Raw genomic sequence first — 24,821 nt, 5'->3', positions numbered from 1 at the left:
GTGTGTGTGAGAGAGAGAGAGAGAGAGAGAGACAGAGAAAGAGAGAGAGAGTAAAGGATAGGGATTCGGGTTATTGAGAAATATTGGCTAACTAGAAATAAGGGAAGAAATGTTTCATAAATACTGAAGAGCAGGAGGATGTAAACTGATGAAGAATGTATCAATTTTTTTTTTTCTTTTTTGACTCATGTGGAATTTTCCATGTTGCTGGAAAAGCAAAGCTGGGTAAATTGCCGGCAGCCACAGGTCTATAGAACTTTGTTAATTTCATGTTCAGGATTTGTGCCACACATTTGCCCTTATTTCGCAGTGCTCCTCAGTTTCCAGGAGGTTTGTGATTTAAAAAGTATACAGTGAAATTTTCAACTAGTTGAGAATCACAATTGGCGTATAGACCCTGTACCCCAAGGAAAAGCAGATTATAAAATGGAGGCAGTAGGTGGAAGTTATTAATAAAAAATGTGAAAGACAGTTGGTTTCTGTCCGCATGTAGTGAGAAGAGGTTGGCGTGAGCTATAACCAAACAGAGAGGAGCCTCGTTAAACAAGGCTGAGAGATTTGTTTCTCTTTCCTCTTCTGCAAACATGTATAAGTAGGTTGCGTATGTGTTTGTTAGTGTGTGCATGTACTTGTGTGTATATAATGTGTGTGTGTGGATTTGAAGTTTAAAAAAAAGGCTGAGAAGACAGTGTTAAGAATGATTCCCACGTTTTGGCTTGGATGGAAAGCACGCTAGCAGAGAATGCAGGGCTGGATGGGCTGGATCCTGGACCATTGTTTTGTCTTGGTCAGGGTGTGCTGGGGTGCCCGCAGCACACTAGTTTGGTTGACATTCACATCTATCATGTTCATCAGGTGTCTAGAATCCTATATCCAAATACATTCATTCACATATCGTAATAATACATTATTGTAGAATATGTGTTACATTATCTTTACATACATATAATGATATCTGGATGAATTCATTTGGATGTAGGATTCTAGAGTTCAGGGAGAGGTCTGGGCCTGGAGATAAAAGATGTGGGAGGTATTCCTATGTAAAGAATAACCAAAATCCTAAGAGGGGTTGAGAATGCAGACGGTGAGTAGGAGTGTCCTCTGAGGAACAATCCTGTTCAAGGGAAGATCTAAGAAAGAAGATTCGACAAGGAGGGTAAATAAGAACACCAGATACCATGAGAGATGTTTAAGAAAGCAAACTGGGAAGGGTGCATTGGATTTGACAGGAAGGCAGAAGTCATTACTAGAGCAGTTTGAATAGATGAGGCTGCAGTAGGTTAACAAGCAGATGAGATCTGGGAAAGTGGAGGTAGCGCAGGCCCCCCTTTTGGATGACGAAAGGGATGAGAAAGACTGGCCAGAAGGTACAGGGGTCAGATGTTTTTGAAATATTTTTTTTGTAAAACTTCAGAGGTATCAGACCATCGTCATCTTTTGGACCCTCACAAAACCCTACCTGTGCCAATTGGCATTTTCATTCAACACTATTAATTATTGAGATGAATAATGCTGAACTGTATTTTTATTCAGGATATATATATATATATCTGTATACATATATATATATATATGTATTTTGAAATTATTATTATTTTTTAAAATTTAAATTCAAGTTAGTTAACATACAGTGTAGTCTTGGCTTCAGGAGTAGAACCCAGTGATTCATCTCTTACATATGACACCAGTGCTTATCCTGAAAAGCACCCTCCTTATTGCCCATCACCATTTAGCCCAACCCCCCCCCCCACCTCCCCTTCCAGCAACCCCTCGGTTTGTTCTCTGTATTTAAGAGTCTCTTATGGTTTCCCCCCCACTCTCTGTTTTTATCTTATTTTCCCCTCCCTTCCCCTATGTTCATGTGTTGAATTTATCAAATTCCACATATGAGTGAAATCATATGTCTTTCTCTGACTGACTTATTTTGCTTTGCATAGTACCAAGAAAAGAGTTACCCTTTTTTTTTTCAGAACTTAATCTTTAAAGTTTATAAGTGGAGATAATAAAAATCTTTATTTTTCATAGCAAGATTAAAAACGATCTTTGATGATACACTTGGATCCTACATGAAGATACTGTGTATACAAAATCATGAACATAAGTAATAATATGGGGAAAAAATATAGGCAATCACCATTATGGATTAAGACTATAAAATGATGAGTTTCTGCTTTGAGAAATAGTTTTACTTATCTGCTAATAAACTAAAGAAGGACCCCATAGATCAATAAATGTTATTTTCTTAAAAAAAAAAATTTTTTTTATGTTTATTTATTTTTGAGACACAGAGCACATGCAAGGGAGGGGCAGAGAAAGAGGGAGACACAGAATCCAAAGCAGGCTCTAGGCTCTGAGCTGTCAGCACAGAGCCCAGCAAGGGGCTCAAACCCACAAACCATGAGATCATGACCTGAGCCAAAGTTGGACGCTTAACTGACTGAGCCACCCAGGCGCCCCAGATGTTATTTTCTTTTGCATCACACATCATGTTGTGCCACATATTAACTTTGATTTTGGTTTCTTTAATGTATGCAGTACACAAGACCCGCTTCTGATGTCAACATGTTAGGGGAAATGATGTTTGGCTCGGTTGCAATGAGTTACAAAGGCTCCACTTTAAAGATACACTATATACGGTGAGTTTGGGCTTCTTTTCCTACTATTTGTGAAAAACGGAATGGTGAAACTGCTTTCTTATTCAAAAATACTTTCTCTCTCTCTCTCTTTTTTTTCTTCTAGTTCTCCTCCACAACTGATGATTAGTAAGGTGTTCTCAGCTAGAATGGGCAGCTTCTGTGGGAGTACAAATAAGTAAGTGTGGGATTTTGTACCAATCCACCCTCCCTCCCCATTTTTTTAAGTGGCTGTTTCTGGAAAGAGTAGTTCTTTGAGAGCCATACGTATTTTTGAAATAAGAAGTGAGATGAGTCCACATTAACAAAGAAATGGCCATTTTCCTGCACATAATGTATATGAAAAGGCCTTTGACTTTATTAGCTGGCCTTAAAGACAAATGACTGTTTATTTCCCAATGCTGTTTTATCTTAAAAAAACAAAAACAAAAACAAAAAAACTGGTTGGCTAGTTAATTTATTTCTAAAGAAATGAAGCACATAGTGAGTTTTTTCAGGCTGTGGGGCACATGTATGGCAGGCTGGGTCATATGTGCTCACCATCTATTCAGCTGTCAATGTCGCCTCTATGACTGGTGGGTACCTGGACCAGGCCATATCCTGATCTTCACTCCTGAGTTTTTTCCTCCTCTAATTTTATACTTCTTTGTAGGCAAAGAAAACTGATGTTAACTCTCATTCTGATACATTTGTTCATACACTTTGAACTTTTCAAGCAGAAATATTTCATATGCTTCATTTTTGAATAAAACAAAACATTTGCTATACTTTCGTAAGTTTGAAAGAAATTTGTTATAAATTAAAGGGATATTCTTAGAGGTCAAATGAAGGCCATTCTTTTTTCATAATCTTGGGAAATTAAAAATATTTTTCTTTGTAGATTTGGGTACCTTTGAGTAATTCTGCTTACTCTTCAACAAAATAATGAATTTAACTTGTTTGAGCATTTAACACTGGTCTGGCATGACTTAAGCCTATATGAGAATTGATGTTTTTTTTTTTTTTTTGTGAGATACTCTTTTTCAGACCCTTTCAGTTATACACTAATTCCCTATAATAGAATATCGAGCTCACATTTAAGTAAAAATTATTTTGGCCCTATTAATGTTGTATTCTCCTTGAAGTCTTGATATTTATTTTACTTGTTAATAAATCAAGTAAATTATTAAAATTGGCTTCTCTCACATTTGTGTCTATGAGTAATTCTAACTTCTTAGATGTTGTGAAGTCAAACTCCTATGGGAATCATAATTTCTGTTATATCCTCCTCCTGGAAAAACTTGCTAAATTGCTCATAGATGTTAACTGACAGTTCAGATCAATTTCATTTTGAAGTTTTATGTGAAATTACCCTTGAAATGAATAGTAACATCTTGAGTGTCAGTTACTAAAACACAATTTAGAAATGAATAGCGATATCCTAGGTGTCAGTCACCAAAGCCAAATTTGTAGAGTTCCATTTTGTTAGGAATACGTTGTTTAGTTTTATAGGTTGGACTGCCTTCAAAAAGTTTTTTTGTCTTTTCCTTTCCCCTAAAGTTTAGTTTCCTTTGGTAGATGTGAGACTTTATTCATTTATAAGGAAAGTTGGAACAACTGGTAAGTTGCCTGTGTTTGAGAGTTTGTTAGAAAACAGTCTTATTCATCTCTTGATATTTTTCTTCTCTCTCTCCTTTCCCCTCCTTCTCTGGATGTAGCTTACAAGACAGCTTTGAATACATCCACCAGGATCCTAATTTGGGAAAACTCAACACAAATCAGAATAACTTGGGTCCTTGTCGTACTGGAAGTAACCTAGGTAAAATCAGCCACATAACTGGGCTCTCTCTTTCTGAATACCACTATTGTGGGTGTGTGTTTTGCTTTATTTGAGTTTGTTGTGTTGTTTTGTTTTTTTGCATTATCTTTAATCTGTGTTTATTTTTGTGTGTGTACTTTGTTGGCCCCTCTTCCGTGTGTCTCTGTCTCTAGGTCTGCTGCAAGCATGCGGCAGCAAACTGCTACAGGGCGTAGCTGAAGGAGGACCTCTCCGGCTCACCCGGAGCGCTTCTTTCTTTGCAGGTTTGTGTGGAATGCTGAGAACAGTGTGACCCACACACATTAGTAATAACTCCTGTGCAGTTTCTTAGAAAAAAATCCTGTTTGGTGCCTCTCTAGAAATCCAAGGGGCTCTTGAGATAATAGTTTCAAATGCAGCCAAGTTCACGGTGTTTTGAAAATTCCACCAATGAACTTCTATTGTAAATGTCTTTGCTAATACCCCAGTGTAAGCTGATTTTGATCTGAAATGAGCCCTTAGTGTTTCTAAGAGGATTATATTTTCTGATTTTCTTGGGCCTCTTCAAGTCTGAACTGTTTTCCTTTCCCATGGTATATACTTCTATCCATTTAGTCACCTGCATCCCCACCTGCACAGAGTTTCTTCAAAAGTCACCTAATAAGAGCATGGAAGACCTCTCTCTCTCTCTCTCCCTCTCTCTCTTTTTCTCTTCCTCAGCCACCTCATCTCTCCCTCTCTCTCTCTCTACTTTCCACCCCTACTCTCTCTAGCATTTAAGTAGTTTAAATGCAGTTTCTAGGTTCTTTACAGGTATAATCATCTCGGTCTCTCTGGGTAGGTAAATTCTTAGATTTAACTGGCCTTGCTAGCTAAAGCTGTTGAATGTCTGTTGAAGTCTGGCATGATTAACAAGTGTGGGGAATCTTCATTACTAACATTAAAGGTTATGTTTATGACAAATGGTATTCCTCATTCTGTTCTTTGTAGCTGGAAATGTGCTAAGCTCTATTAGTTAACTGACACCCCGATGAAAGTGACACCTTCCCACCTACGTAGAGTGAGGCTAACATGTTTATATGCTCTCTTCAAAATTATGAAAATAAACAGTCTTCAGAAACTCTCTGGAAAGTATAATAATCAGTCAGGGCCCTGGGTTTCTCATACATTGTAAAGCTTACTATAGCAATATGTCCTCTACCCTCTAGCTCAATATGTATGATGAATCTGAAGCATTCCTACAAGTCTGTAATACTTTAGAGTGTTTTCTAAAATTCATGCCAGGATATTCTTTTTTCTCAGTAACTCTACAGTGATACTGGGTGTATATGGAAAAGAAATGGGGGAAGAAATATTTGAAAATGAAGGGGTTTTTATCTGCCAAGAGAGTGGGTTATAAACAGAAACATTTTTTAAATTTATGAAATGGTATTCAAATATTTCTGTTTCCTAAGTTGCCTATAGTTACTAATAAAACTGATTATAAAGCATTTTGAAAATACAGTGCTATTTAAATATTACTAATAATGAGGACAATGGCTGGAAGTATCTGCCTGAGAATGTTTGTTCATTTTATCAACTGCATGAATAGTTTATTATTCAGTTTGCTTTAGAAATAGGCACCACTCCAACAAGTTTTTATGCTCCAGTAGGGTAAAGACAGGTAATTACTTGGTTCTGTTTTTACTCTCACCATTGTGTTTTATGTATTTAATTTTGCTTTCTCGTTGATTTTCATATATACACGTATGCCAATCACCAATAGCAGTAGCCTACTTTGAAATGTAAAAATTACTGTAGTGGCTTTTAAACAAGGCCTTCTTTGGAAGTTCAATAACATTGTTACTTTTGCCTTTATCTTAGCACATAGCACTCCAGTTGACATGCCAAGCAGAGGACAGAATGAAGACCGGGACAGCGGTATTGCTAGATCAGGTATTTGCACTTCCTTTTATATGTTTAGTTGATAGAGTGAGCTATCTGTAATGATGAAGTAGGTGGGAAAATAGAAGACAGGTCTCACCTTCTGGGTTTTTTTCCTTTGCCATATTCTTTTTTTTTTTTTTTTTTTTAATTTTTAAATATTTATTTATATTAGAGACAGAGTGCAAGCAGGGAAGGGGCAGAGAGAGAAGGAGACACAGAATCCGAAGCAGGCTCTAGGCTCTGAGCTGTCAGCACAGAGCCTGACGTGAGGCTCAAACCCACCAACTGTGAGATCATGACCTGAGCCGAAGTCAGACGCTTCCCTGATTGAGCCACCCAGACGCCCCTCCTTTTCCATATTCTGAAGTAGTCTCATGTGTCTGAAGATCCAGAACGTTGATATACAGCATCTAGGAGTGATTGTACAACATGGACTAGTTTTTTCTAAACCTGAACTCATAAGAGACTATATTGTATTTGAGAAATTTCCTTTTTTTTAATTAAAAAAAATTTTTTTAATGTTTATTTATTTTTGAGAGAGAGACAGAGTGCAAATGGGGGAAGGGGCAGAAAGAGAGGGAGACACAGAATCCAAAGCAGGCTCCAGCAGGCTCCAGGCTCCAGGCTCCAGGCTCCGATCTGTCAGCACAGAGCCTGACGCAGGACTGGAGCCCACGAACTGAGATCGTGACCTGAGCCAGTCAGACTGACTGAGCCACCCAGGCGCCCCTAAGACAGCAATTTTGACTGAGAGTGATTCTGGTTCCATGGTGGTACCCATTTCTTCTTGCCTTGAAATTCAACCCTAACAAAAATAGCTCCAGTGCCAGCCAGCCCTGTTCAGGTGGGCCCTACCAGGGCAGGGAGCTGAGCTTTGGGACGTTAAGATCTTCAGTACACATTCACAGCCTTTGAGGAACTGATGTACTGATGCACTGATGTAGCTCAAAGCTCAGCTACTCCTCTAGTAGAGAATGCTGACAGCACCCCCTAAGGAATGGGGAAATTCTCCTAAGACCATTGAATACAAATCAAATTTAAAATTTAAAAACAGTGTTCTCTTTAGCATTTCATAAGTTACTCTTTAGCTTCTCAGATTTCATGTTTGTACAAAAATTGCTTTAAATGAAAATGATACACGTCTAAGCAACAGGAGTTATATTTCTGACCAATGGCTCAATGCTCAAGTTTACAAAAAAAGATTATGAAGACCAAAAGCAATCGTTTTTATTTCATTATAAATAAAATCCAGTGTACTTTATACGTGACATACATAAACAAAGGAAGGGGATTCAGTAACAAATGACATTTCATTTAATAACTCAGGAGCAGAGTTGTACCGAGTGGGATGAAGGACCCTGGTACCACACAAAAGCAACATGAGGACTCCTTTGAGGTGTGTCTAAGGGCCAGAGATGGACACAGAAATGAAAGGAAGGCAAGGAAGAAAGGCATTGAGGCCCTGACTGGCTGGCCTGTTTGGCGAAGGTGTCCTGTATCACTGGTAAAACCAGTGGGGTGCTCTTAGTCTTTAGTGGAAGGCAGAGGCTGCATGTCTGATGTGTGCATCAGGCAAAAAAGCCCACACTCCTCCAAGGCCTCCATTTCCAGATCACTGCTTCACTGCCCTTCTTCTACAGCACAGAATCTACCTCAGATCTAAACCACAAATCAAAAATCATAGCGGAATCATGTACGAAGGCAGAAACCGAGAGATCTTAAAAGCAGTATTAGAAAAGTTTAAGCCTTGAAGGAATGAGAGAAGGGGTAGCTAAGATAAAATCTAGATCAGCCTGACTCTAGGACAGAAGAGAGGGTGACTGGCAGGCCCTCCCGCAGAGGTGGACGGATTTACCTCCACAGACACCTTTCTTCCTCTGATTTTATTTTCAATACTCAACAAGCAAATTCCCAGTAAAATTAGCTAAAGGAAACTTCCTTTTAAAAAGAAATTTCTCATGGGGCACCTGGGTGGCTCAGTCAGTTAAGCATCTGACTTCGGCTCAAGTCATGATCTCACAGTTCTTGAGTTCAAGCCCTGCCTCAGGTTCCGTGCTGAGAGCAACAGAGCAGAGCCTGCTTGGGATTCTCTCTCCCTTTCTCTTTCTCTTCCCCACTTATGCACATGCTTTCTCTCTCTCTTTCACTCTCAAAATAAACAAATTGACTTTAAAAAAAAGTAGTAAAATAGGCAGAAGATCAGTATGAGAAAAACTTTAACGTGTATTCTCAAACATTTTTATTCAAGTGTTTTGAAATGAACCTTCAGTGTAAGAATACACATCATCATAGTATTCAACTAGGACATGTGTTTTGGCCACTCTGCAGGTACAGGGTGGACCCCACCCCAAATTTGGTTTGGATGTCGAGACTAATGACACCACACACATGCAAGAGGATATGAAAATATTTATCACTCACGTAATGACACTTTCTGGTGAGAGCAGGATGGGCTTCCCAAGATGGTTAGAAAATGACTTGAGAGGGGTGCCTGGGTGGCTTAGTCGGTTAAACGTCTGACTTCAGCTCAGGTCACGATCTCATGGTTTGTGGGTTCGAGCCCCGCGTCGGGCTCTGTGCTGGCAAATTGGAGCCTGGAGCCTGCTTTGGAATCTGTGTCTCCATGCCCCTCTCTCTGCCCCTCCCCTTCCCACGTGTGCACGTATTCTTGCTCTCAAAATAAATAAACATTAAAAATAAAAGAAAGAAAATGCCTTGAGAGAAAGGGAAAGGAGATGATCTTCAGGTTTTTATGATGGTTTGGGGGTAGGGCCAGGGTGAGGGCTTCCACACACAGGTTGAACTTCCTAGTGGTTCCAAAGGAGAAAGCCTCTAGGCTTTCTCATCACCTTGCCCAGATGTGGAGCAGACAAGGAAGAGATTTGAGAGGAGAAGCTTAAAAGGTATCAGCAGTCAGACATCAAAAAATGGAGTCAGACTATTTATTACAACATGTGTCACCATTGAATAATGCAAAATGACATCCCATTTGGATTTGAATTCTTCATTGATTTAACTGATAGAGTGCTTTGTAAAGAGTGGCAAGAGTCAAGGAGGGTACTGCTTTGTTTGTTGTCTGTGTGGGAGAAAGGCCATGGCATCCCGTTGACCTTGCGTGTATAAATGTAGGCAAAGGCTTGAACTCACTTCATGTGAGTCTTGGCGGTACTGATTGTGCTCCTCTGGGAACACAAGAGAATGGGAGGCCCCAAGGAGATGCTGGGACATCATCTCCCACTCACTTTCTGTCTCCCCTGGGAAATTGTTGTGAAACTGTCTCATCACCTCCAGGCTTCAGATAAGGTTTGGAGCTTTCTGCCCTGCCCACCTGAGACTAGAAGTGCAGACTAGAGAATTGCTGAGCTGTGGTCTCCAACTGCTCCCCAGCACCAGGGCCTCCTACAACTCAGGGTGTGGGCATCTGATCCCTTTTGTGTCAGTACTGTCCTTTTTGGCGTGTGAGGCAGGGATCACTGGGGACTGGCACTTTTGGTTTATTCTTCTTTCCACAGACTATGTAAGAAACTGTCCCAATCTAAAAATGTCTTGTTACATCATTACTCTCAAGCCTTTACTTTGGGCTTTGCCTTGCCTTCTATATATGAACTTGGCAGTCTGTAATGTAGCTTGGACAGAACTCCATTTCTTCATTTCTTTATACTTCTCATATTTTAAGTCAGACCTTTGGTTATTCTCCTGGCATGAATGTTTGTTTTCCATTTCACAAATTTGCTGACTCTTTTGCTTTAGCTTTTTCCTTTCTACATTTGCATTCTTACTACCTGTTTAAGAAAAATTAGAATAAAAAAGCAATGCAGATAGCATCCCAAACTAGGGATCCAGAATAATTCTAAACAAAGATGTGTGATACAGTTATGGAGAGATTTTAAAACTTTATTAAAAGAAGACTTAAATGAATGGAGAAAGAGATGAAGTTTCACAAATAAATATAAATTCAGTGTAATTTTGATTAAAATCCCTTGTGAAGCCAGACAAAATAACTCTCACTTACATGGAAGAGCAAAGAACCAATGGAATTTTTATTCTTCGTAAAAGTCTTTGTAGGCACTTCATTCTTAGACTACAGACTATGAATTAAAAGGCATACAAAGGTTAAATAACTTGGCACATAATTGTAGAGGCTTGATCACCAAGGCTCGGCTAGAGTTTATATCCTAACTAAGGAATTAAAATTTAAGGTGCTTTCAATGAAATATTATTCAGTGCTAAAAAGGAATGAGCTATCAAACTGGGACAAAATATGAGAGAAACTTAAAGCATATGGCTAAGCGTAAGAAGCTGAGCTGAGAAGACTTACCTACTATAGGAGTTCAACTGTGTGACATCTGGAAAAGGCAAAATTGTAGAGACAGTAAAAAGATCAGTGGTTACCAGGAGTGGGGACAGGGGCAGGGAGGGATGAGTAGATGGAGCACAGAGGGTTTTTAGGGAACTGAAAATATTTTCATTGATACTGTAGTAGATGGTACATGTCAGTTCACGTTTGTTGGAACTCACAGAAAGTACAACACTAAGAGTGAACTCTGTGGTGAACTATGGATTCTGGCTGATGATTATGTTTGAGTGTTGGTTCATCAGCTGTGTCAAGTATAGCACTCTGGTGTGTGATATTCATCATGGGGCAGGCTCTGTGTATGTGAGAGCAGGGGCTATATGGACAGAGCTCTGTACCTTCCACTAAGTTTTTCTGTGAACCTAAAGCTACCCTAAAAAATTGTCTATTTTTAAAAATTAATGTGTTTGGGGGCACCTGGGTGGCTCAGTCTGTTGAATGTTGGACTTTGGCTCAGGTCATGATCTCCCAGTTCTTGAGTTCGAGCCCTACGTCAGCCTCACTGCTGGCAGCACGGAGGCTCCTTCAGATCATTTGTCCCCCTCTCTTTCTGCCCCTCCCCTGCTCACAAACTCTCTTTCTCAAAACAAACAAACAAAAAAAATTAAAGTGTTTTGAAATCGTGGTGGTGAAGACATTTTCTTTGTCTTTCCACTGAAGGAACTTGATAGGAATTTTATTAAAACTTAAAAGACCTGGGACACTTTTGAGGACCCCATATAGTCTTAAAATCACTCTGTGGTTTGGTAACTATGATGTGTTAACTAAAATTTGATTTGCCAATTAATGTATTTATTTGGTTTATTGAAAATGGCATTTTCCTATCCGACAATAATCACAGCTGTATTAATTGACCTTTGAAAATGCTTCTGTTCCTTTGTAATGAGAAATACAACTGGTACACTTTAAGGAACCTTGTATTTTTCAAGTGTTGAAGCAAAAACTCTAAGCGAAGTACCGTCAGTGTTATAGCAAAAAAAGATGATTGCTGTGTTTTGGATGTAGTGCCCTCTGTGCCAAATATAAAAAGTGTTCAGGGTCAGAGCTATACTACTGCTGTCCATCACCATCACCGCCTCCACTACCACCACAAAACGACAACAACAACAAAAGAATATTTTGAAATGAGGGTAGGGAGGAAAAAGAGAAAATCCAAGTGCTCTGCGTACAGCTTTGACCGCAGGAAACTTTTAACGAACTCACACTTTGAATTCTCTGTAGAAATTTGCCTCCCTAATGCTTTGTTTCTGTCATAATTACCGATTGAGACAGACATCGCTGTTCTTCCCATAACCATTTGCTCACTCTTCATGCAGCAATATTTCTTGAACATCTTATGTGCCAGGCGTTTTCGTAGGATATGGGGATAGATCAGGGATCATCTTGATCCATGATCTCATGGAGTTTATATTTAATAGAGGAAACACAGATAATAGATAGTAAAATGTAGGCAAGCACTTACACTGAGGAAAAGTAGAACATATGGGGTGCTCGTGGGAGGCCTCTCCAAGAAGGTGAAATGTTCAGCTGACTGGATTGCCATGAAGATCAGAGCAAAGAGCATTTTGGGCATGGAACAGCTAGTGCAGAAACCGAGAGTGGAAACAGGCTTTGGAGCTTTGTGTATAGGAATAGCAAGGAAGCTGGAATGTAGTAAGGGCGGGTGGTATAAGATGCACTCGGAGAGGAAATAAGGGGCCTAATCACATTAACTTAGTCTTCTCACTATGACGGGATTGTTTCCAAATACACATAGACCTGTGCCAGTCCAAGCTGCAGAAGAGACAGAAGAGTCTAGCCAACTACCAAATGCATTAAACGTTAATGAAACAGTTACCTGAATCCACCCTTTTCTCATGAAAATGGCAATGAGTTGTAGACCAAAATTAGGGCTGTTCTTCCATTTGAGAGTTATTAACTATATTAATAGCTTCCTATTGTGTGTGATTGACAATGATATACCATAGTACTTTAACATAAAAATCATATTAAATAGTATTAACATATTTTGATAAGGAAATGCTTGATAGCACTAAACCAGCACTTTAGCTTAATATTTCACTTATATACCATAAAAAATTTTATTCGGTATTTTATAATGAGAAAGGATTATTCTCTTCTGTGTTTTATTTTTTTAATTGTTTCCCTTCCCTTTCACGTGTCTATTACAAATCCTAGGTTGTTTTCATAATCAGCTAATCAGAACTAATAACATTTTAGTACTCCAAAATGTTGTATACTTAGCTTTCCTGTTCCAAGAATTATCAGAGGGAGTAAATAGCCAGCATTTATTGTGGGGGCTAATAAGTATTTTGCATGTATTGATTTGTTTAATCCTCACAGGAACCTTATGAAATAGGTCACTGCTTTTCAAACTTTTCTTTTGTCTGAAGTTCATGCTAACTAATGCATTTTATGTTATGATCCAGTAACAAACATCTTTATATATAACAAAAGTTTCATCAGTTAATAGCACTGCAATATACTCTTGTGTTTTTTCTTTTTAATTTTTTATTTTTTTTAAGTATGTTTATTCTGAGGGAGAATGCACAAGCAGGAGAGAGAGAGAGAGAGAGAGAGAGAGAGAGAGAGAGAGAGAGAATCCCAAGCAGGCTTCGCGCTGTCAGTACAGAGCCCAGTGTGGGGTTCCATCTCACGAACTGTGAGATCATGACCTGAGTTGAAATGAAGAGTCAGATGCTTAACCAAATGAGCCACCCAGGCACCCGCTTTTTTTTTTTTTTTTTTTTAATGGTGGTGTCAGTTCACTAAATAATTCACAATTCACTAGCAGATTGTAGTTCTCATGGAAAATACTGAGGTGTGGTATTTTACTGTCCTCATTTTACAGATGAGAAAGCTAACAGTTTAAGTAAACTGCCCAAGTGTTACATGTAACAACTGGTGAGTAGCAGAGGTAGGATTTGAACCAGGAGCCTGGGCTTTTACTCAGTTTATTAAACTGAATTATATAGCTATACCTTTAATTTCCAGAATAAATTTGGCCCTCAGAGTCATCTCCATCTTGCCTCTGTGACAGGGAAAAAAATGTTTATGAAACAAGTACTGCCCCTCAGCCCTGTCCTCCACCTGCCAAGAAGTTGAATTGATCAGCATAAGTCAGGGAGAGAGACAGGGGACCCTGAAGATTTAGGAATAGGGAATGAAGAGTTTGTGTACCTTATGGGGGACTTTTAGAGCTTGAGGATGTGGCACAAATGTCTAATTGGGATTTTTTATTAAGTAGTTTTGTGTGATTTTGAGGAAGAACTCTCTTCTATCTCCCTTCGACATTGTCAGGAAAATTACCCACCACTGATATTTCAAATAAGGATTTGACTTTGGGCAGTTAAGTCCAGCCTCAGGGTGAAACCAGGTCAGAACAGAGGCAAGCCTGTTGGGGCCAGCCACATCTGGGTGATACTTTAGTGAAGAAGTGCCATACGTTCACTAACGATTTATTGCCTGTTGTGTTCAAGGAGCTGTCCTGGCTGGATACAGGGATGCAAAGCTGATTTAGATGTACCAAACACATTTGTTATGAATAGTGACTAAATTAGAAGAAAACCATGTCACGCACCTCTGCTGTGCAAAGAACCTTGAGTTGTTTTGCATCTAATTCTGTAGCCTGGCAAGTTCATTGCTATTCATATAGATTTGAAGCTCCATGCAGGCGGATGTGTGTCTGTCTTGTCCACCAGTGTATCCCAGTTGCCACACGCAGCACCTGGCACATTGTACACACTCCAGCATTTGCTGACTGATTATTGACTAACAGCCAAGTAACTCCTGGGGTATTTAAGAAATCAGGTCAGGGAGTCAGGTTATTTACATCTGCCTATGAAACCATAAATTAAAATGTAAAACTTTATATGGGAAATTGCCTTATCAAGTGATATCCGTTAGCATAATATATTATGTGTCCTGAAATCAATTTCCTTTGTCCTGTGATCTGCTTCTGAAAACATTGACCAGCTTTCAACATAGCACCCCATTTTCTTTTCCACTGGACTGACTTTTCAGTGTCTAATTCCTTAGCCCAAGGAAAGTAAAAGGAAAAGAGTCTGTCTTCTTTCATTCTTCCAAACGAGTAGACCTCCATTAAGCAGCTCTGCTTTGTAAGAATGCCTTTGCCCAGCCTGAAAGGGACGGGTCCCTCCCTGCCTGTTAAAGAAGTCTGGGCTGGCATGTCAGCTCACACTGAAAGCCTAAGTGCAGGCATTTAATACTTTGTAGACGAAAGAAGCAGAGAGAGGCTCTGAGGCAAAAAAGTAATCCAAGCAGAAAATATATTTAAGACTAGAGGTTGCTTTTTCACAGCCAAGGAAGTGGCAATGGGGAGCTGGTTGCTGGAGGGAAGGAGCATAAATATGTATTGTGTATTTGGAGATAGGGGATTGGAGAGAGGATACTATGTGGAGGAACCACTTATTTGCCTAGATTTCACCTCAAAATAGAGAATGAAGAAGTAGTTAAAAGGAGAAAATATATGTCCATAAACATTGTATATGACATTAGTTATCAGGTATATAACAATGATGCTGTGTGAACCGTTGTCCTGGAAATCTGCATTTACATTCTGATGAAGTTAGTATTAATTATGTTGCCTTTTTAACGTGGGGCCTCGTGATTGATGCAGTTGCTATGTCTGTAATCCCTATTTTTTAAATTTATTTTCCTTTTTAAAGGATGTTTTCTTTGTAAGAGAGAAGTCATAGTCTCCCCCTGCTGGATATGGCTGGTAGAACCCGAAAATTTAGGTCACTTGTGTAGCTACGAGAGGATTCATTTACCTGGACTTTGAACTTTCAAATTTTCTTCCCCACAGCCTCACTTAGCAGCCTTTTGATTACGCCTTTTCCATCTCCAAGCTCCTCCACATCCTCTTCCAGTAGTTACCAGCGCCGCTGGCTTCGAAGTCAGACAACAAGTTTGGAAAATGGCATCATTCCAAGGAGGTGAGTTGCAAGTTTGCTCTTGCCGAGAAAGGTACTAGTTGCAGGCAGCTCGAACAAACTGGCAGTACTCACCTGTTGTCAGTGGAAAAAGAACTAAGACCTCTTGGTTAGCTTCAGCTTAGGCTGAAAATTTGCAAGTGATAAGTTTTATAAAAAGAATAAATACAGAAGCCAAACAGCTATCTGGTTTGGAAGACACTGGGGAATAATCTGGGTCATTGTGCCGTGTACGAGCTAGACTTGGTGTTATTTAAGGTGAGTGTTCTCTCTCTTTGAATTGGCTCCCTTCCAGATACAGCTCTTGGGAGCTAGAGGGGTGGAATAAATCTCTTCCTTGGCTTACTGTGACACCAATGTGGTCTTTGGAAACCTGTGAACTCAAGGATTGGGACATACTCTTTTCATAAAACTTAAATTCTTAAACTGAGTGGTCACGACTCTGATTATAAAGATGGCTTCAAGGTATATTCTGCCTTCATTGCAGTTGAATTTTAGTTCTAAAGTTTAGTTGTTTTGGGGCGCCTGGGTGGCGCAGTCGGTTAAGCGTCCGACTTCAGCCAGGTCACGATCTCGCGGTCCGTGAGTTCGAGCCCCGCGTCAGGCTCTGGGCTGATGGCTCGGAGCCTGGAGCCTGTTTCCGATTCTGTGTCTCCCTCTCTCTCTGCCCCTCCCCCGTTCATGCTCTGTCTCTCTCTGTCCCAAAAATAAATAAAAAAAAAAAAAAAAAAAAAAAAAAAAAAAAAAATAAAGTTTAGTTGTTTTGCAAAATACACATTGTTGGCTCGTTAGGATGTTACATCAGTAGCTTCCACTTTCTTCTTCCTACAACCCAAAACCTTAAAGGGAATTACTATAGGTTGTACCTATAAAAATTCACATGTAAATTGGTTGATTTAGTGAGTTCGCTAGTAATCACCATGTGTAGGGATCTGTGAAGGTGCAAAGATGATTCAGTTACATGCCTGCATTTGTGAACTACTAGTATAGTTTGTTGACTGGTAGGGAAGGCGATATGCACATAAATAATGGCATAAAGACAAACTGTAGGGGCTCTTGGGTGGCTTAGTCAGGTAAGTGTCCGACTCTTGATTTTGGCTCAGGTCATGATCTCACGGTTCTTGAGTTTGAGCTCCACTTTGGACTCTGTGCTGACAGCATGGAGCCTGCTTGGCATTTTCTCTCCCTCCCTCCCTCTCTCTTTCTCTTTCTCTTTCTCTTTCTCTCTCTCTCTCTCTCTCTCTCTCTCTCTCTCTCTCTCTCTCTCTCTTTCTCTGCCCCTACCCTGCTTGTGCATGCTCTCTCTCTCAAAATAAATAAATAGACATCAAAATTTTTTAATAAAGCTGTTAAACTATAAATGCCATGGGCGGGGCATAAAGCACTTTGGGACTCAGAGGAGGGAGAGAATACCTGCTGGTGGTCATGGGGGGCATGGCAGAGCCATGCATGGAGGAGATGGTACTTAAAGAACAAGCTGAGAAACAAGGGTTAGGGTGTGTGTATAGCACATGTCAGGCTGCTTGCCTCTCTTCTGTTATTCTCACAATCCTAGCAAGCTGGGCCAAGAGAAAAACATATAGCTGCTTCACTCGCTGAGGAACTGTTTGGTGGTTGGTGGACTTTGAGTGGAATGGCGGACTTTGGTGTGAGGACAAGTCCTAGCTCTGCCACTCACTAGGTGTACGTGACAGTGAATTAGTCTGGATTCAAAGTGTTGCTTTGGCATCTGCCTTATTTGTGCTAGTACCAGCCTCATGGTGTTGTTGGGAGAATTAAATGAGATACAGCAAGTCAAGTCAAGCTAAGACAAGACATGGGACAGAAAATACTAGTCAGGATGACTTACTTGCATTTATTGCCATCATTATCATTACCATCACTACAGTTGTCAAAAGAAGGCATCCCACCGCCCTCCCTGCCATTACAGCAGCTTCTGTGATTGAAGAGAATGACAGGTCTTGAGAAATCTTCTGCTTTATGCATCTCTTTTTTTTTTCTTAATTTTTTTTAACGTTTATTTATTTTTGAAAGAGAGACAGAGCATGGGTGGAGGAGGGCCAGAGAGAGAGAGAGAGAGAGAGAGAGAGAGAGAGAGACAGAATCCAAAGCAGACTTCAGGCTCTGAGCTGTCAGCACAGAGCCTGACGTGGGGCTCGAACTCACAAACTGTGAGATCATGACCTGAGCCGAAGTCGGACACTCAGCTGAGTCACCCAGGCGCCACTATGCATCTCTTTACTAAAAATGTTTTTCCATCCCTTCAGGATTAAATCTCAAGTTGAATAGCATTCTCCAACTCACTCCTCTAAAAATTCTTCAACATTCTAATTTGAATTGAGATCTGGCTTTAGAAACTAAAGAATCTCTAATGAACTTACAACTAAAATAAGTATTTTTAGTTCAAAAATGAAAATGCCCCCAGGGACGCCTCTGTGGCTCAGTGGCTTGAGCATCCAACTCTTGATTTTGGTTCAGGTCATGATCCCAGGGTCATGGAGTTGAGCCCTGCAACAGGCTGTGTGCTGAGCATGGAGTTTACTTGGGATTCTCTCTCTCCCTCTCCCTTTCCCCTCTCCTCTGCTTGCCTTCTCTCTCTCTCTCTCTCTCTCTCTCTCTCTCTCTCTCTCAAAATACAATAAAAAAAAAAAAGGAAATGCAGAGCCCCTTTGTTCAAAAAGTAAGGAAAAGTACTATTAAAGGTACTAAAATGTAAAGATTTAAAAAAATATTTTACTTACAAAATATAATAGGAATAATAGTGAAATATGAAGAAAAACTATAGATTGCAAAATTAATATTTCAGCGTCATAATTTTACATAATAATGTGCTATCTTGATTCATCATAAGTCTTTTCTGGCTCATTTTTCTATATTCATTTGTCAGGTTATCAAAATTTATACTTTTTAGCAACTTTGCTTTCAATTGATATAATTGAAAGCAGCATTAGTCACTCTTGGCAAATGCGAGATGGCAAATGATTTTTGACAATTTTTCATTTTGAGAAAGATCTTTCTGCTGATGTAACTGTTACTGGAACTTTATGCGTTATGAAAACATTGGATTAAGTTTTTGATAAACTTTCAAAATATAAATTTCATTGCATCCAGATCTGATGATTCTTGTGGAACAGTTTTTCTAAAAAAATTTAATTCTTCGCACAAATCCATTTTTGTATAAGACTGAATTTAATTTTAAATGTAAATTTATACAAAGTTATTTTAATGTCTCCTCTGACATTTACTGTAACTCATGAAAGTCTTACAAGCAACTGAGTTTCTTCATGAGTTGTATATAATTCAAAATACCTGTTTTTTCATTCTATCGCTGCATCTTCAATTGTAAGGAAAATTTGTTTTATTTTATTAAAAAAATTTGTTAACATTTATTTATTTTTGAGAGACAGAGAGAGACAGAACACAAGTGGGGGAAGGGCAGAGAGAGAGGGAGACACAAAATCTGAAGCACACTTCTAGGCTCCGAGCTATCAGCTCAGAGCCCAATACGGGGCTTGAACCCACAAAGCATGAGATCATGACCTGAACCAAAGTCAGACGCTTAACCAACTGAGCCACCCAGGCGCTCCAGGAAAATTAATTTTAAATGGGCTTTCTTATTAATAATTTGTTTATCTGAAACTTCAAATGAAAACAATGGGTTTTTTTCTCTGTCCGGTGCAACAATCTTTACATTTAATTTCTATGGGGCGCCTGGGTGGCTCAGTCAGTTGAGCGTCCGGCTTCAGCTCAGGTCATGATCCCACGGTCCGTGGGTTCAAGACCCGCATCGGGCTCTGTGCTGACAACTCAAGAGCCTGGAGCCTGTTTCAGATTCTGTGTCTCCCTCTCTCTCTGCCCCTCCCCAACTCATGCTCTGTCTCTGTCTCTCTCAAAAATAAATAAACTTTAAAAAAAATTTTAAAACAAAATTTCTATTTCTATGTCTGTAGATATATACTTTGTAATGTTGCTGTACTTTTCAAAACTGTAGATGGTAAACTCTGAAGAATTCTGATTACTCCTGGATGTACTTTCTTGCAATGTCCACTGAGGGTGCTTTGTGATAATTCAGTGTCTTGGGTCTTGGGTCAGAGTTAAATATTTGTGCAGACTCTACAGGGACAGGTTCCGATGATGGATGGGCTAGCTGGCCTCGCACAGTGGGTCATGGCACTACCCAGGTCTTTGCTCTCTCCCATGGCTGTGGTTGCTGCTGCTCTCACAGCCACCAGTCTGAGCCCAGGTCCCATGCTTGCTGCTTTGGGGCCTCCTGCTACCCTGGACTGCTCAGACACGTGGGCATGTGCCTGACTGCCTAGCTAGTTGCTCAGAGGCTGGGTTGCATGCCCTTAGGCCGGAGCCCACTGTGCACTCTGCAGCCTGGTGTCTTCACTGCTCGCTCACATGTTTCATTGTCCCATCAGACTTTACCTACAGAATACAGGCTCAAAGATAAAATTACCAAGAATTCAAGATGGCAACCGCAATACATTAAATCCAGCCTGGGGCCCATCTGGGAACAGGGCTCTGTGTGAGTGGGGTCTCATGCCCATGAAGCTGGCACACAGAGAATATAAATGTGGCTGACATTTTGAATCGATCACTGTACCTATGAAGATCCCTTCATTTAAAGATGCTGCAGTTGATTTCTTACTTTTGGCAGGAATGGAGGTAGGAAAATTAGTTTTTTTATGTTAGGAGAACAGTGGGTACCAAAAACACGATTGCATCTGGCTTTGAGAGAAAATTCACAGTAATCAAAAACTTCCTAACAGATAAAGATGGAAAGGATGATTTCACAGTCCTTAGCAGTTGGTTCCACACTGGATACTCATGTCTCCAGGCCCCCTGCTGTGCCAGGCGGTAACTTTTGGTTACTGGTTGGGGAGTTGGGCTTGGACCTTTACCGGCTGGTGGGAAAGTACTGCCTATAATAGAAGAGAAACTGCAGAGATTCCGTCCCTTAGTGAAGCTACTGAAACCTTAAAGGACTGAGGTATTAAATTTCCCAGAAGGGCTTTTGATTCGACTTATTAAATTGAACCAACCATATAAAGTTGATACGGGTTTGTTCTTTGACCTATAAAAATGGCAGTTTCATATGTTCCAATATAATACATACATTCAAATTAAATTCAAAGCTGACAAAAACAAACTAAGCAGTGGTGATATTAATTATAGATGATTGAGGTGCACTTACATAATCATAGTTTTTGCTTTATTTATGGTTTTGAAGTAAAAATAATGTATGTAAGTGCTTATTCATAAGTGTCAACAAAATTCTACTTGATTTTTTTGTAAGGAGAAGATTAAGAGTATAGCAGTGGGTTTTCCTTGACTTGAAGTCCTGTCAGCTGATGGGATTTCTCCCAGCTATTTGCTGGCAGTGCTCCAACTGGCAGGATGCACCTGATGGCGTGAACAGCAGCAGACGGATCAGGCATGGGGCAGAGTCCCTGCTCCTTTCCAGAGTCTAGGAAATGAGCCCAGACCAGAAGACAGAAACCCGGGGTTCTAGCGCCAGCATTGTCTCTAAGAAGCTTTCTGTTCCTGAAGCAGGTTGATGAATCACCCTGCCTCAGTTTCCACATTTGCAAAAAGATCTGTGTACCTTACAGGGTGATTTGAGGGTGAGAAGATACGGTGAAGTATTTGGGTACATACTCAAATGTTTTAAAACATTCTGAAATGTTCTTTCATTGTGGAATAATTTTAAAATACAATTATAGTACTGTATGATCTGATTTGCACAGTTGATCTAAGACTTCAGAATGAAGCTCTGTTGCATTAGAATCCAGGAATCCAGTGGAGAGAGGGGCATCTGGGTGGCTCAGTTGGTTAAGCATCTGATTCTTTTTTATTTTTTTTTTACATTAAAAAAAATATTTTTATTTATTTTTGAGAGAGAGAGAGAGAGAGAGTGAGCGAGCGAGCATGAGCGGGGAAGGGCAGAGAGAGGGAGGGAGACACACAATCCAAAGCAGGCTCCAGGCTCTGAGCTGTCAGCACAGAGCCCAACGTGGGGCTCGAACTCTTGAAACTGTGAGATCATGACCTGAGCTGAAGTTGGACACTTAAACCGACTGAGCCACCCAGGAGCCCCAAGCATCTGATTCTTGATTTAGGCTCGGGTCATGACCTCAGGGTCATGAAATCAAGCCCGAGTAGGGCTCTGCACTGGGCATGGAGCCTGCTTAAGATTCTCTCTCTCCCTCTACTCTTCCCCACCTCTCCCCCCACCCAAAAATAGAATGCATTAGACAGACACAGTGAAGCAAGTAAGAGCTACGCAGGGCTATTGTAGCTGTGGAAGTTTTTCAGAAATTCAGTAGGTGGCACTCTGTGCTGTGTTAAGACAGAGTTGGCTATTGTTTATACGGTAGAGATGAAGACGATGCATAAAAACGCATAGGGTTAAGTGTTTATTACAATTTCATTATTAAGGACCATATTGGCCAAAGATAAATGGACTGAAATGGTCATTTTACTTTGGGAAAAGAAGAGAAGTAGGAGATGCCAGACAAAAAAAGAAAAGGTTGCGAGAAAGTGTTGATAAATATAATCTCAGAACTTCCTATATAAAATAGAAATAAACTGGTGCAAAAAACAAAGTTATAGTACAGGTACTTTGGAAAAGGAGAATATTTACCGTATGGAATTTCTTTGTATGAAATTAAAATTCTAAGATAGGCTCAGGGTCTTTTTTTTTTTTTTTTTTTTAATGAGCAGATGATTAGGATCTAGGGATTTTTCAGAGAAAACAGTTGATGGTTTATTATAATGCACAGCATTTACAACAGTACCTGGAGATCATGCCTTGCCAGTGGCATGTCTGTTAGCGCCTGTTACTGGCTAATCAACCACATCTACATCTCTGGGATCTTGTTTGAAGTTGACAGAAACAGTAGCATATCTTTCCTGAGGTTAGAACAAGATGTCTGTCCCCTTTCCTTTAAAAGTAAAACGGCTTTCCTGACCAAAACACTTTTTATGCATGCATGTTTTCAGAGGTATGGATATGTTCAAAATCACAGGAACATTATAGGCCATGAGTGGAGCACTAAACAAGTTTAAGATCAAGAGTATGGAGGCCAGCTGCCTTGAATCCTGCCAAGCATAAGTAATTGCCTTATTGTAATTTGTGGTAAAGAAAATAGAGGAAGCAGTCCTCTCCCATATTCTGCAGATATACAAGACTAAATGGTGAAGTCAGTGAGAAAGAGAAAGCTAATTGCATACTTACGGTGTGCCAGGCAAGGTGCTTTCATTTGCAATATATTATGTCCTTTCCTTTTGGTATCTTTGTAGAAAAAAAATTATTTTCGCTTTTGCTGTTAGTAACTATGTGCTAGTTATGCTGTTTTTTTCAGAATAGCTAAATAAGAGGGTTAGGCCATATTTGTGAGTCTTCCCCCTTAAGACAAATTGAGTATATATTCATAATTTATTGGCTTCATGATTCTCTTATCATAGAAGCGGAGTCTCTCAAAAGAACCTTAAGTTTTTTTAAGAATTTACACAGAAGAGAGAGAAGTCTTTCTGCTTGGGGGGTTTCCCAGAGGGCTTAATCAATTGCGTGGCTTAATCTGAGCATTTACTGGAGTAACTTCATGTAATGGATTTAATAGCCTTGGGAAAGTCAGCCTCAACTACCAGTAGTTCCAAACATGATGCACTGGTTAAACAGAATACCACAGGATCATTTCCCTTCTAATGTTCTTATCTTTTGCTATCTATCAACCAAAACAAAGGGCCTCTGTTTTGAGTGACCAGATGTGTCTCACCCCTTCCTAAATACCACCAATCTGATGTAAAATTATCCAAGGGAAAAAGACTAAGAGTCTAACAAGAGGATATTTAAGGTTACTTTTAATTTTTATTTGAGTTTCTTTTTGTGTTAAATACGCTGTGGTAAGTTGAGGTTTCCATTTTTCATGACAGAATTAGAGAAAAGAATGAATTCCAAGTAGATGAAACTCTTGGTTCAGACTCCTGAGTGTTCACATTAGCTTTCTGAATGGCATCCCCTGGTACTGCAGTTTATCTTCAGTGTGATTCTTTGATGTATGGCAACTTTTCAAACTTACTGTTCCTGCAGGTCAACTGATGAAACATTCAGCCTGGCTGAAGAAACCTGTAGTTCTAATCCGGCCATAGTTCGGAGGAAGAAAATTGCCATAAGCATCATCTTTTCTCTGTGTGAGAAAGAAGAAGCACAAAGGAATTTCCAGGACTTCTTTTTTTCTCATTTCCCCCTTTTTGAGTCTCACATGAACAGGCTGAAGAGTGCAATCGAAAAGGTAATAAGAATGTAATCTAGGGGCACCTGGCTGTCTCAGTCAATAGAGCATGCAACTCTTGATCTCAGCATTGTGAGTTCAAGCCCCATGTTGCATGTAGAAATTACTTAAAAATAATATCTTTAAAAAAAAAGACTGTAATCTTGTGTCAAATAGAGAAGTGATTATAGGGCTTTAAGATGGTCGAATCTCATGGTTTATGATCAGATCCCTTTTTTAGAGAACTTAAATCACCTGCAACAGTAATAGATCCTTTAATACATTGATATTAGATATCAGACATTAGATTGTTTTAGGAAAGGAAATGACTGCTTTCTGATGACTTAAGTCATTACTACAGTGAGTGTTTTCATTATAATAGTATTTTATTAATAAATGCCCAGTGGTAAACAGTTATAAAGGAATTTCTTCTCAGAAAGTAAATTTTTTTCTCTCTTCAATGAAGGCCATGATCTCCTGCAGGAAGATAGCAGAATCAAGTCTCCGTGTCCAGTTTTATGTCAGCCGTCTGATGGAAGCTCTGGGAGAATTCAGGTACATTGACAAAGTCTGGCAAATCCAACAGGATAAATTTATAAGTGGCAGTAGCGGTGGCAGCCATGGATCTGGAGATACATGGAGACATTACTTGGAAGAATTTAGGGGCTGGCAATTACTGGTCACTTTAGCAGCTCCTTCCTTCAAGATGGAAAACCAGATCACATAGAGCGGAATGTTTAAGTCACACAGCACCACATAATCCACACTGCTGCCTGACAGTCTTTGATTGCTTTTAATGAGGTGAATGGAGAAAACTAATATCTATGTGTCTCTTATAAGCCTGTTCATTATTTCATGTCATCCTCACAAAAGCCCTACGAGTAAACACTATTAACT

General features: G+C 39.7%; 1 protein-coding gene across 6 annotated transcripts in view; it reads left to right on the top strand.

The window, feature by feature from the left end:
• Positions 1 to 24,821, top strand: part of FNIP2 (folliculin interacting protein 2) — a 132,286-nt gene that overhangs the window by 70,167 nt on the left and 37,298 nt on the right. For 4 of the 6 annotated variants that reach the window (XM_058721020.1, XM_058721024.1, XM_058721019.1 and 1 more), the window contains exons 4-11: positions 2,536 to 2,636; positions 2,740 to 2,811; positions 4,331 to 4,431; positions 4,605 to 4,694; positions 6,274 to 6,345; positions 15,519 to 15,648; positions 23,744 to 23,945; positions 24,391 to 24,479. In XM_058721020.1, the coding sequence (XP_058577003.1) occupies positions 2,536 to 2,636; positions 2,740 to 2,811; positions 4,331 to 4,431; positions 4,605 to 4,694; positions 6,274 to 6,345; positions 15,519 to 15,648; positions 23,744 to 23,945; positions 24,391 to 24,479 (857 nt within the window). The remainder of the gene's footprint in view (positions 1 to 2,535; positions 2,637 to 2,739; positions 2,812 to 4,330; positions 4,432 to 4,604; positions 4,695 to 6,273; positions 6,346 to 15,518; positions 15,649 to 23,743; positions 23,946 to 24,390; positions 24,480 to 24,821) is intronic. The other 2 variants (XM_058721023.1, XM_058721021.1) reach the window with 1 other exon arrangement.

This window comes from Neofelis nebulosa, chromosome 3 (genome assembly GCF_028018385.1).
Source record: "Neofelis nebulosa isolate mNeoNeb1 chromosome 3, mNeoNeb1.pri, whole genome shotgun sequence".
In the NCBI taxonomy this organism is placed as follows: Eukaryota; Metazoa; Chordata; class Mammalia; order Carnivora; family Felidae; genus Neofelis; species Neofelis nebulosa.
The sequence above is the reverse complement of the archived record's forward strand: the minus strand, read 5'-3'. Positions and strand labels throughout refer to the sequence as shown.